Genomic DNA, 14,465 nt, shown 5'->3' on the forward strand with positions numbered 1-14,465 from the left:
TGACAAAAATGTGACCAAAAAATGACAAAAATGTGACAAAAAAATGACAAATATGTGACAAAAATGTGACCAAAAAATGACAAATATGTGACAAAAATGTGACCAAAAAATGACAAATATGTGACAAAAATTTGATTTAAAAAATGATAAAAATTTGATTAAAAAAATGACAAAGAAATGACAAAAAATGTGACAAAAAAATGACAAAAAATGTGACAAAAAAATGACAAAAATGTGACAAAAAATGACAAAAATGTGACAAAAAATGACAAAAATGTGACAAAAAAATGACAAAAATGTGACAAAAAATGACAAAAATGTGACAAAAAAATGACAAAAATGTGACAAAAAATGTGACAAAAAATGTGACAAAAAATGACAAAAATGTGACAAAAAATGTGACAAAAAATTGACCAAAAAATGACAAAAATGTGACAAAAAAGTGACAAAAAATTGATGAAAAAGTGGCAAAAATGTCACAAAAAATGTCGCAAGAAATTGACAAAAATGTGACCAAAAAATGACAAAAATGTGACAAAAAATGACAAAAATTTGATTAAAAAAATGATAGAAATGTGATAACAAAAAATGACAAAAAATGACAAAAATGTGACAAAAAATGACAAAAAAGAGTTGAATACCCAACAAAAAAATTATGGAAAAAAAAAATCTAATGAGGTGAGGAAAAAGGAGTGAAAAAGGCGGGAGTTAAGAGGTTAATGGAACAGGGAAGGGGACACAAAACAAACAAAATAGTTACAGTGAAGTAAAGAAGAGGGATTTTTTTTTTTGGGGAAAGAAACACAAGCTTCCAACTCGGACCAGTAAGTTGACAAGCAAGGAATGATGAGTAAATAACAATAATGAGTCAATTAAATAAAACAGCTGTGATACTGCAGCTTTATTACAGCTGCAGAATGATCTCAGCGCACTGACTTATGGGAACCGACAGATATTTTCCACTAGATGGTGCCATGTTTCAGCTCAAAGACTTATTGATCTCAGCAAGAGCAGCATCCACAAAGGCGTCAGCAAAAAGAAAAGTTCCACATTAAAATAAACAAACAAATCAATATTTGAAGAAGAAAAAAAGTGATGGCTTCAGTGGGTGAAACGGGTTGTGAAGGAGGTCAGGTGAAAACGTGAAAGAAAACGTGCAGTTACCAAAAAGAGCTGCTCCGAGTCCCTCCAACACCCGATAAAAGTACTTTATTGAATTACGGACATGCTGACTTCGACAAACTAATCAATATATTTGTGATACAGGGAGGACCGGACACGGGCTGGGATCAGCTGCTGCAGTTTGAGGGATACGAGGATACGAGGGAAGCGGGGGATTGGAGGCTGAAGGAAATCTAATTAAAGCTGCTGGTCTCCATCTGTGGCGGCTTTTTGTCCCCGGGCAGACGAGCGTGAGCCGACCTCCTACTGCCACCTCCTCAGGTAGGACTTTATCTGTTGCCAGCAGTGTAATTTGATATAATGGAAACTTTAGTTAGTGAAAACACAGCAGATGTACATGAAGTTTCTGAGACATTTGACCTAATTATAACATTTCCTCCAAAAGCGCTTGTTTTTCTTTGTATAATAAGATGTTTTACTCGGCACTCGAGCATTATTCAAAATACACAGATGAAAGTTTACTGACCTTCAACATCAACAGTCAGCTTCCTCAATGAAAGTCAGGAAAGAGCATGATAGTCATTCCAATTGCGAAATAACAAAGGTATCACTTAGAGCAGTGATCTTCAACCATTTTTACTGGGCAACAAAAACATCAGAGCTACTTGTGCTTGAAAGAAATTGTCTTTGTAAAATGTGGTGAGGTGGAGCTCACCCTGAAGAACTAGAAGCCGAGATGATATTTTAAAGAGTTTGGTCTTTATATTTACTATATTGAACCAAATGTTTGCAGATTTACACCCTGATGTTTTACTTTTATGACCTGTTCTAGTTTTTTTTATCCTATTTTTATAGTTGTTGTTCACCTATTGTTGTATTTCTGCTGCTTGTTGTACATGGGATACCTCGTTTTTATTCTGTTTAACTGGTTGCACATTTTCCCGTCTGTTTTTGCATAACTCTGAGTGATCTTCTTGAACGCCGACTGTAACAAGTGAATTTCTCCATTGTGAGATCAATAAAGGATTATCTTATCTTATCTTAGATTACCCATAGAAAAGAAAATGCATCACCCTTACGTGGAAATATACAGTGTTTAATAATATACAAAGTGTTTGGTGAGCGACCTAAAACGGGCTGGAGAGCTGCTGGTTGGAGATCCCTGACTATGATAAAATGATAAAAGGATGTACTAACATTTGGAGCAAATGTACTGTGAAATCATTTGAACTGATAGTCATTTTTTTTTTTTACATGAGAGTCTTGGGGCCACTTATACATTCAGATGCATAAAATACTTCACAGTTTACACAAAAATTCAAATTATTCAAATTTAAAGAGCTTCACCGTAGTTTTTAAAAAACATAATGTTACTACCAGTGTTGGGAGTAACGTATTATATATAAGTTTTTCAGTAACTGTAAATGTAATTTACTAAAATTTGAGGATATAGTAAACTACAATATCCTCCCGGTTTTGTATAAAGCAAATAGAAAAATATTGCCAGTGAACATCCAAGAAATGCTTGAGAAAAGAGAAAGTCACTATAATCTGAAAGGAACAGACGTCTTTAACAAACCCGGGTTCAATTCTGAAGCAATGGAACGAACTGTTACAGTGACAGGAATCAGTTTATGGAATAAACTCCAGAAAGAAGTGAAAAAGTCAGAAACTCTCCTGCAGTTTAAAATACACATAAAAGCTACAATGTTAAAAAAGTATGAAGTACTTGGACCTGAATAATGTGGGATATTTGATTTGAACAAACATGAATACGACGGTTTGTTTCTTTTTGACCATTTTTAACATTCAAGAATACGAAGGTTCTGTATTTTATATATTGAAAAAACTGAATATAGAATATAAAAACATCTGTTAATACTGTAAATATACATATGTATACATAAGACTGTAAATATATGTATGCAGACATAAATACATACCATTTTCCAAAGGACAACAGTGTTAAGTGTAAAGTGTGAAGTAACAAAAGGGGCAGATATTATAAGACTTATATATAAGACATACTGTGTTGGCGGTTTTATTGTGATTGCATAACAACACTTTTGAATGAAATAAATAAATAAAATGAAATGAAATAACTAAGGAATATAACATGTTACTTACTACACAAAATTGAGTTGCAAGTGCATCCATGAATGAAAAAATGCCAAACTCCCCCCAAATAACGCACACTGGTGTCTGAGATTTGCTGTTGTTAATGTCCTCAAAACAAAACACAAGAGAATGGGGGAAGAAAGGGAAAGGAAATCTGTGACTGCACTTTTGCTCACTGGCATTATTACTATTTTCACTTTAGATTTTGCCAAAAGTAACTACAGATTCCTAAACACTAAAGCAAATGAAGTTAAATATTAGGGGTACTTTGAAGTAACAACACTTTGCACATACCTCACTGAAAACAGTATTTGATTATCCAGATATTGATTCATGTGTATCTTTATTCTTAAAGGTGCATTATGCAACTTTTTATGTGGGGAAAAAAAGGTGATATCAGTGTGTGTTTAACTTTGTCGTGACCAGTGGCTGTGTGAGTAGTCAGCGTGGCGCCTTTACTTTCCATCACAGTGGTCTCTAGGACGCTCCAGGATCAAGTATTTGGAAGGATGGACCCTCTCACCAGAAAACCAACAAAACAACTGATCCTGGAGCGTCTGTGATGGAAAGTAAAGGCGCCATTCTGACTACGCACACAGCCACTGGTCACTACAAGTTCAAATACACACAAATATCACCTTTTTTTTCACATTAAAAGTTGCACAATGCACATTTAAGGAGTGCAGTAGTAAACAGCTCCCGGTTAATTTTTAATGCTCAGCCATTTATTATATATCTTAAATTGCATCACATTCCAACACATTGTCCTTCTTTCGAAAAGAAGTTCACAAATGGGGAGGAAGTGTGTTTACAACTCCATGGGGTCTTATTTGCAACTAAATGTATTATTAGGTTTTTTACGATTTCTACAGCTCTATATCAGAAAATAAACAAGGGGTCAGAGGGGAATGAAACGACATGCTGATTCACATGTACCCGGTGACTCTGCACCACATCAATATGAGCCGAATATGGGGCAATACGTGAACGCAGAGTCCGCCGTAAATCTCCCCATGCAGAGAATTAGCCCTAATCTGCCCCACACCTGCCACAGTTTATACTTGTCCAGCAGCGCGTGGCCAGAGGTCAGAGAACTCCTCCCCCGGGCCATGGAGTTTCATCCAAACCAGCAAAAAATATATCACGAAGGGGTCAGAGAGATTCAGTCAGACACCACTTCCATGAAGCAAGGTGGCAGTTGTCATGGGTGGGCTGAGTTTATGTGACATCGTGACATTTGGTCGAATAGGTTGCATTCACGTGACATCACAACATTCTAACAGAGTCATACAAGGGGGCGTGGCTTAGCCGAGGGGGAAGGAAGTTCGTCTTGGGAATCACAATTTTCATTCTTTCTAGCCGTTTTTTGGAGGACTATAAACAGATATCACAGACCAGGGTCCATGTGGATGTTTATTCACAGCAGATTGTCTTATATTCACCTTATTCACGTGGGCGCTGCCATTAATTGTGTTTCCCCTTCACTCTTAGTTTACATAGGACTGGAGAAGTCCGGATAAAATCAGTTCTACAAGCTGTTTTCAGGCCATACAGAGAAACGCTGCAGTGTTGACTTGTGAACATTGGACATTTTACACAAATCAATCTACTAAACATCAGATTTTAGTGGCGAAAATTTCCGTTTAATGAACAGACATCGCACTCACAGACTTTTTTCTCCAACAGAAAGGGCCGGGGCTGTGGGGGCTGAACATGTGCTTTTGTTTTGGTCGCTTTAAAGCAGTACTAAGTAACGTGTTTACCTTAATAAATCCTTTCCGTAGTCCATGTGGGGGTAATACAAGTGTTAATGGGATGATTGGAGGGTCTTTCATCTCCCCCTGGTGTCTCTGGCCAGAAAACCATGTTTGCAACTTTGCTGCCTCCAGGTTGGAGTTACCAATACACACTAATGAAATCATAAAGAAGAAGCTAACATGCTAACGGTCAAAGCTAATTGCGGGCTAACGTCACTTTAACCAGTATTTACAGCCAAGTTTGACTGAAAAAAATATTTCCATTGTGTAATTGGATGTACAATAGCCCTCTCTCCCTTCGCCTTTCCTGTCAGAGTAGTATTTACTCTCCATAATTAATAAGTTAAAAAATCGTAACTTGCTACGACACCTGCAGTTGCGCTTATGGCCTCTAGGGGCAAGAGTTACTTTGTACTGCTTTAACGCGGCGAGCGAGTGCCGACCCGCACCACAGCAGGACCGGCTGTAGGCTACATCTCTTTCTCTCAGAACACGAACATTGTTGAGCTCACGATGGGGTTAATAAAGTTTTTAGTTTGACCTGTGAGAGCCTGTAATGCTTAAGGAAGAACACAAGGAAGCTCTATGTAAATGAGGACATGAATGTGAGGCATAAGCACCGCTCTCAGTGCTGCTTGTAATAAACCTCAGTCCTCTCTCCTTTTATAAGCACCGCCCTCTCGCGATGGAAGATAATCATAGTGTGAGAGTTTGCGCTGTCTTTGTGGCACAAGATCTGACCCCTAATCTTTTTTAATGCTTTAACATAAAATTTGTATGTAAAACATTGATTAATACTTATCCCAGATATAATCCCGTAATTTAGAAAACAATAAAAACCTGCTACATATCTTATTTATCTTATTTATTAATGAGTCAGTCGATGGAATGTTTTTGCTTATTGTGACATGGTTTTTCATTTCCTAGTTATATTAATTTGACAGTGTTTTGCAGTCTTTGTGCGTTTTATTTATCTGACTATCTTAAAAAACAAGGAACAAAACATGAATTATTGTTAATTGCCCTTAGAGTTAATGTTTGAGATTTAAAGCTAACTTGTTTACCTTAGTAAATCCTTTCCTAAGGTAGACCCTCTGGGGGTAATGCAAGTGTTAATGGGATGATTGGGGGGTCTTTCATCTCCCCCTGGTGTCTCTGGCCCGAAAACCACAATTGCAGCTGTCCTGCCTACGGGTCGGAGCACCAATACACACTAATGGAATCATGAGCAAAGCCAACTGTTAAAGCCAAGTTTGAGTCAAAAAAAAAAATCTCCCTTGTGTAATTGGATGTACAACATCCCCTCTCTCTCTTTGTCTTTTCTGTCAGCGAAGTATTTACTCTCACGGACAATTAATGAGTAAAAAACACCTGCAGTGGCGCTTATGGCCTCTAGGGGCAAGAGTTACTTAATACAACTTCATATCAGAATTGCTACATTTTCTGTGAGGTCCATCCATTGTTTTTTTGTTGCAGATCTAGAAGAAAAAGCGCAGCAGCCAAATGAATACGTCTTTTTTTTTACAGAATCGTCCGTTGGTGAAGCAGAATGAAGGACGCTACAGGCTGAGCGCTCTCTCCACATGACTGTTTTAAACTGCCACAATGTGATCTAACCGAGTGGAAAAGTGAGCCTTGCACAGCCTGAAGACGTCAGCTGTGAATGCAACATGAACAGACGGATGACAAACCAGCCTTCGTGCTCCACACAGGTCACCATGTCATTGATTTGTTGGTTTTGCATTAAAAAATATCTCAACACACGTAATAAAAGTGAACGTCGACATGTGAAACAAGTTGAAGTCTTTTCTGCTTCACCGTAATCCTCTGTGTCCCTGCAGGCGTGAGGGCTGATGTTCACGTGGGGCGTGGCTGGTAGAGCAGTGCAGCAGTGGATCCGCAGTGGGCCCAGCAGCCTGGGCGCCCACCAGGCTTTGCGCCCGAGAAGCTCCAGACCAGCAACTACAGCGTGGTGCTCTTCATCCAGATGAGCCTGCTCTGCTTCGACCTATTCGTCAACTCCAGCAGCGAAATCCTCCGCGACGAGCCTGCCAACCAGCTCATGCTCTTCATGTAAGGAACACCTGACGATTCTGATATGACTTAAGGTTTCCTTTTGGGGGAAATTATATTTTTTTCTGGACAAATCTACTAGACAAAGCTGACAGCACCAGCCTCTTAAATGTTCCAGTTAGTCTGGTAGTAGGACATCCTTTTCAGGCTTATGAAGAAACCAGGCTCTCAGACTCCCAGACTGATTAATGTCGATCTTGTGCACGTCCTACCTCCCAAAGGCCTCTCAGAATCTGGGGAAGTTGAGAACACAAAGTCAGAGTGCACCATGTTCACCACCTCAAAGCTGTGGGCGCCAATTTATGTGAATGCTGTGTTTAAAGAGGGGGTATTATGCAAAATCGACTCATGTTATTCTGTCATTCCCTCATTAAAAACACGCCTGAAGTGTTGCCTTGGCACATTCACGTATTTTTGAGTAATCTGTAAAAACTCTGATGGCGGCCATTTTAGGGATAGGTTTGCCTGAGTCCTCCTAGGAACGCCCCCACCTCCTGGAGACGCCTCCGAGCTTTCGTCACCAGCTGAGTAACCAACCACTGCTCCTCAGCAGAACCCCCTCCCCACTGATGCCACAGACAGCGTGTGGAGGGGGCGTGTCTGAAAGGCTCAGAGGTTCTTAAAGAGACAGACGCCTATTTCAAGACATTCACTACAGCCATTTTGAGAGAGACATTTTATACAAGGCAGTTATTCTAATTTACTGCATTTACAGACCAACAGAAGGTTTGTCATCATTGTAGTGTGATATCGACTGGTGCTGTGTGACTGAAAAAGCATAATAACCCCCCTTTAATGAAAGACAGATCAAGATTAGCACAAAGAAGCCTCCAGTCAGAGGGAGATTGCATGATTGATTTGTTTTTTCTAGTAGCACAGTCAACACAATAACACTTTCAGAAAAAGTCCATAACAGCAACAATATTAAAAAGATGTGGTTTGACGTTTGACTCGATCCTCCTCTGCTGAAGCACATTTCCGGGTCTAATTTCTTGTTCTCTTCTTGTTCTTTGGCAGAGTCCAGGACACTTCCATCCTGCTGAACCTGATCATTATCCTGCTGATGCTCTTCAACACGTTCGTCTTCCAAGTGGGTCTGGTGTCTGTCTTAGTGGAGCGCTTCAGGGCACTGCTAATGCTCTCGGCCCTCTACCTGACCTTCAGTGTCACGCTGCACTGCTGGCTCATGGTGCGTCCCGGGCCCGCGGCCACAGATCAACATCCGACACACGGTCAGAAAGTCACCAGCTGTTCCTTCCTCTTCACAGAACCTGCGCTGGTTTAACACCAACACGTACGTCTGGACGGATGGACTGCAAGTGCTGTTTATGCTTCACAGGACGGGTAATTTTTTACAGTTATTTCTTCTTCTGTATAAAGAGATCGACGACAGGTCAGACTTAACGCAATAAAATGATCCTGACAGGCAAGTTCAAGAAATATCGTGCTGAACTATCGTGCGATTCAAAACATGTTTTACGCAGGGGCGGACTGGGACTGAAAAACAGCCCTGGACTCTGACCAGCCTGGCCCAAATTAATGTATATGTGCACTTGCCAACCGCCTTAACGGAGCGGATTTTCTCCAGTTCGGCTTTACCCAAATCTAAAAGCTTCTCGACTGGAGAGCAACAATGTAACGGCTCATTTGAAAGCTAAGACCTACAAGAGTGATTGCAACTTCTTGTCAAGTCGCCGCATTTTTTGTCATAGTTTTTTTGTTTTTTCATTCCTTTTTTTTGTGGCTTTTTGTTGTGTTTTTGTCACTTTTTTGTTGTGTTTTTGTCACTTTTTTATTGTGTTTTTGTCACTTTTTTATTGTGTTTTTGTCACTTTTTTATTGTGTTTTTGTCACTTTTTTATTGTGTTTTTGTCACTTTTTTATTGTGTTTTTGTCACTTTTTGTTGTGTTTTTGTCACTTTTTTATTGTGTTTTTGTCACTTTTTGTTGTGTTTTTGTCACTTTTTTATTGTGTTTTTGTCACTTTTTTTATTGTGTTTTTGTCACTTTTTTTATTGTGTTTTTGTCACTTTTTTATTGTGTTTTTGTCACTTTTTTTATTGTGTTTTTGTCACTTTTTTTCTATCATTTTTTGTTGTGTTTTTGTTGACTTTCCATCACATTTTTCGTCACTTTCTTTGTTGCTTTTCCAGCACATTTTTGTTTTGTTTTCATCCTCTTTTTTGCCGCTATGTTGATGCTTTTAATTTTAGCTTTTAGATTTGGGTAAAGCTCGGTTGAGGCGGGACTGGTGGCCCTAGAGCCAGTGGCCCTTCTGTGCTCTTCCAGAATGGACCTATGGCCAGTCCGCCCCTGGTTTTACGTGAAATGATTGGCTGTGAGCAAAGTCCCAGACGATCCTGCTTCTGAAAACAGTCATTAAAATATTAAAACCTTTTCTAAAAGTGTTGAGGAATGAGATCTGCCTGAGGTAGGAGTGCCACGGAGCAGGAGCCCAGTCTGAAAATGGACCTGTGGCCGACGTGTTGTATGTAGTTTTCCATCTTCTCAGTCAACACTAATGATGTAAGTGTTGTCAAAAAGTGCGATCATGAAGCTCATTCATGCATCAGTATTTCACTAATAGAGTTATACAGAGTTTAGCGTAATTAAGGGACATCATGGAGATATCAAAAAAGCTTGTAATAATAATTATACATTTTGCTTGTATTGCACTTAACATAGATGAAAATGTTAAAGGAACAGGCCACCGTTTTTACATACTGAGATATGTTCTTACCTTAGAGCTTTGACGAGTTCTTTAGGACCTGTCTGATCTTCACCCGTGCCTTCAGTCACGTAAACACAGCGCAGACGGCGTTAGCATTTAGCCTCTCCCTCTCTCCTCTATAGCTCCAAAACAGGTCAAGACAGAAGCTACCAAGCTCTTCCACGTTTTCCCTATTTAAATATGGTTACGTGAAGTGTGACACTACAAAGTATAATTACACAAAATTAAACAATGTGGATTTTCTAAGCGGATAAAAGGGGGAACTATATTGTAAGGCGTAATAATACCAGGAGTAATTTGGCATCCGCGCAGTAAAGTGAAGATTACTGTGAAGATAACTGTGACGGCTTTTTTTTTTACCAGTTTTTCTGCTTTTTTGTAAGTGTTCTATGGCATTTTTGTAACTTTCTGATTTCTTTTTCATCCTTGTTTACATCTTGTTTTCATCTCTATTTTGGCGCTCATTTTCAAGAAGCTTTTAGATTTGAGTAAAGCCAAACTGGAGAAAATGTGCTCGGTTCAGGTGAGGGTTAAGAGGTTAAAACATCTAAAACATCTCGATCTTCATTATCACATGTATTTTTACATCTTGAATGCCACATATGTCTTTTGTGAATCCTAGTAACTCTGACTATTGAAACATTCTCCCTCATTGCTGCTGAATATCAGTAATGTAAATGTCATATTTGATCAGCAGCTGTAGTGAGTGTTGTAGTTCAGCTCCTCGTGGGCGTCATCCATTCACGCTCTTAAGCTCATAAGCAGAAGAGAGGATTTATGGTCTGGCATTGTTCTCCGCCGCTGATCCTCTCTCAACTATGGAGACGGGCCGTGTTTATGTTTTGTCTAAAGACCCGCCCACAAAGATAGTCGCCCTGTCATTAACTTTTATCTCAGGGCTTTGGCTCAAAAGGCCACAGAGAGATTAGTGATCAAATACAGGTCCGGTTAATTGGGTTATTTGGTCACGTCCTGCCTGAGCCGTGACACCAGGGTCAGTTTGTAAACATAGTCGGGACAGTCGTAGATCAGTCACATCTTTACATTTGTTTAAATCATCTCTGTGTAATTATCTTAAACGTTATGTCAATGCTATTAACCTCTTAACTTCCACCTGAACGGATCCCATTTTCTCCAGTTTGGCTTTACCCTAATCAAAAAGCTTCTTGGGGAAAAAACACCAAAGAGTGACAAAAATTCAACAAAAAAATGACAAAAATTCAACAAAAATGTGACAAAAATTCAACAAAAAGTGACAAAAAACTCAACCAAAAAGTGACAAAAATTCAACAAAAATTCAACAAAAATGTGACAAAAATTCAACAAAAAGTGACAAAAAACTCAACCAAAAAGTGACAAAAATTCAACAAAAACTCAACCAAAAAGTGACAAAAATTCAACAAAAATTCAACAAAAATGTGACAAAAATTCAACAAAAAGTGACAAAAAATTCAACAAAAAAGTGACAAAAATGTCACAAAAATGTCACAAAAATGTGACAAAAACCCAACAAAAAAATGACAAAAATTCAACAAAAAGTGACAAAAACTCAACAAAAATGTGACAAAAACTCAACAAAAAAAAGACAAAAATTCAACAAAGTGACAAAAATTCAACAAAAATGTGACAAAAATTCAACAAAAATGTGACAAAAATTCAACAAAAATGTGACAAAAATTCAACAAAAATGTGACAAAAATTCAACATGACAAAAATTCAACAAAAAAAATGACAAAAATTCAACAAAAAGTGACAAAAATTCAACATGACAAAAATTCAACAAAAAAAATGACAAAAATTCAACAAAAAGTGACAAAAATTCAACAAAAAAAAGACATTTTTAATTATGTAAAAAAAATTTGAGGAAAAAATGAGTAATAAAAATGAGCAAAGCTGAGGGGCTAAAATGGGAAGACAAGAAAAAATAGGGGCAAAAAAAAAAAGTGTAAACAAATACAAAAACAAAACCAAGTCACTTCCTTTAATGCTGTCTGTGGACCAACAGTAACAGTAGCCAGCCAGTACGTTTGTACATTTACTTAGTTATTAACCACCTCTGCAGCTTTTCAGAATTTGAGACCATGCACAATTACTTAAAGGAACAGGCCACCGTTTTTACATACTGAGATATGTTCTTACCTGAGCTTTGACGAGTTCTTTAGGACCTGTCTGATCTTCACCCGTGCCTTCAGTCACGTAAACACAGCGCAGACGGCGTTAGCATTTAGCCTCTCCCTCTCTCCTCTATAGCTCCAAAACAGGTCAAGATAGAAGCTACCAAGCTCTTCCAAGTTTTCCCTATTTAAATATGGTTACGTGAAGTGTTACACTACAAAGTATAATTACACAAAATTAAACAATGTGGATTTTCTAAGCGGATAAAAGGGGGAACTATATTGTAAGGCGTAATAATACCAGGAGTAATTTGGCATCTGCACAGTAAAGTGAAGATTACTGGAGAGGGGGAGAGGCTAAATGCTAAACGCCATCTGCGCTGTGTTTACGTGACTGAAGGCACGGGTGAAGATCAGACAGGTCCTAAAGAACTCGTCCCACTACATATTCCAGCCATGTCCTAATGTGTAGAATGAGCTCAGACCTGTTCACCACAACTGCCTCTAAAATCCTGCACTGTCACTCAGAAAGGTGTTAATTCGGGTCTGAAGTGCCGTCATGCACGAGCTTAATATAGAAGGTGCAGTTACACGTATGACCTGAGGTGGCAGTAGTGAGTATAAAATGGCCAACTTGCATCTAGTCTCTTTAAACCTGTATAATTGAAAAAATATCTGGTCTGTCCGTTATGATAAAAGCAGTGATTTTAAAGTGTGTGTGTGTCCGCAGCGTCGGTGCTTTACTATTACTTCTACAAGCGCACGGCTGAGTGTCTGGGAGACCCGCGGCTCTACGAGGACTCGCCCTGGCTCCAGGATCTCGTCTCCCGGGTCCGGCACCAAGGACAGGGCTCCTACTGACAGAACCATCAGAGCGAAGGCTGAAGGAACAACCAGCGGCACAGGCAGATGCATAAAGGAACATGTGGGAAACCTGTGCCAAGTATAGAAGTACCGAGCTGGATATAAAACCAGTGGGCGGGGCAACACCCTGGCTCCACATCTGGAGATGGGTCCCACACTGGCCCCACGCTGGCACTGCTCCTACAGGTCGCCCCAGCAGCAGCGAGGACGGGTCAAATGCAGAGAACGAATTTCCCTCCGAGGATTAATTTCTTAAGGCGAGACACGGCAGGTGAACGTATTGATTTTTCACGCAGTGGTTGAAGTGGAGATTTTTATCTATTTTCCTCCCTTTACATCTTAGTTTTCATGTCAGATATAAAAATGACAAAACTCACCCGCATGATGTTTATTTATGATGTTTTGTCTGCGAGGTGGGGGCAACCCGGAAGTAGCTGCTGCGCCGCGTAGAAAGGCCGTCTTTCCCGCGGGTTTTCATTCATAAATATTGACAGATTTGACATCCACGTGTCCTGCTAAGGGGCCCCGTGATGACGCTTTCACCCAAATATGGTGTTTTTCCTCCTACGAGACGCTGGAGCGGAAAAGTCGGAGAACGGGCCGAGCATGCGCACTCGCTACAAAACTTCAGGGCTGGTTTTCTCTGAATGAGAGAAGCCGCACTCGGGCAGAGCCTGAGCCCTTATAGAAGCTCCCACAGACTCCAAACTTTACAGTCTTAGACCTGACAATGTTTTAAGGTTTTTTCAGAGGGATTTTTTAATATCTAATTCCTAGCCTGATTTATTCAGATTTGAAACCAAAAAAACAGGCGGAATTTGAGTTTGTACAGATTTTTTCACTGATGATTAATTTATTGAAAAACTAAAGAAAATATCCCAAATCCCCTCTGAAAAAATCTTAGTTACTAATATGTCAATAAAATAAAACCATAACATTTAATCTGGCTCAATTCATTATTTTGATTTCGTTGCCCAAAATATAGGCAATTTTGGCCATTTTAATGCTCAAAATGCCTTATTTTTATGTGAAAACATAAAATGACAGAAAAAATGCAATACATTTTTTTCTCATATTTATATCTGTGATGTTCAGCAAAAGCTTCAAATTGACATCTCTACATTTTTTTTTTTTTCCCTATTCACCTGCAGTGTCTCGCCTTAATGAAGTTTTTTGCTGACTTCCTGTTGGCCTGTGTGGGACAAACACAACTTCCTGTCCACATTCTTACGTAAATTGAAAATAAAATATTTTAAAAAACTTGAGAAATCTTAAACATCAGGCTGAGTGTGATTCAAAACATTATATTAGGTTGTGCTGGTGCTATTTTAACAATTGTTAGCATCAGATTAGCATTAGCCTTTAGCCTCAAGCCATCTTTCCATAGGAATAAAACACAGACATGAAACAAAACTCTTGGAAGTTATTAAAGATGCAGATGGCAACGTGTCAAACAAGGGGGCGGAGCCGAGGGGGAAAGACGTTTGTTATGGGAATCACAATTTTTCACAATTTTGGACGTTTTCTGTCGGACTATGAACATATTTACCTCAAACAAATACACACTTAAAGCTAGCGTTAGCATGTAGCATGAAGCTAACGTTGCATCTTTGTTATTAGCAGAAAACACATCCATAATTCAGCCTTTGTTAAAGTAGTGGTGGAGTGATGGGTGAAAGAGAAGTT

At 39.1% G+C, this 14,465-nt stretch overlaps 1 protein-coding gene across 1 annotated transcript; it reads left to right on the forward strand.

Moving 5' to 3' along the window:
* Positions 1-6,540: 6,540 nt before the first annotated feature.
* Positions 6,541-13,003, forward strand: LOC306961849 (transmembrane protein 138-like). The gene is made up of 5 exons (XM_079554781.1): positions 6,541-6,709; positions 6,839-7,070; positions 8,088-8,259; positions 8,339-8,414; positions 12,646-13,003. The coding sequence occupies exons 2-5, from the start codon at positions 6,985-6,987 to the stop codon at positions 12,774-12,776; spliced, it is 465 nt and encodes a 154-aa protein (XP_079410907.1). The 5' UTR covers positions 6,541-6,709; positions 6,839-6,984; the 3' UTR covers positions 12,777-13,003.
* The last annotated feature ends 1,462 nt before the right edge of the window (positions 13,004-14,465 follow it).

Source organism: Gobius niger (genome assembly GCF_951799975.1).
Source record: "Gobius niger genome assembly, chromosome: 4".
NCBI classification, from domain to species: domain Eukaryota; kingdom Metazoa; phylum Chordata; class Actinopteri; order Gobiiformes; family Gobiidae; genus Gobius; species Gobius niger.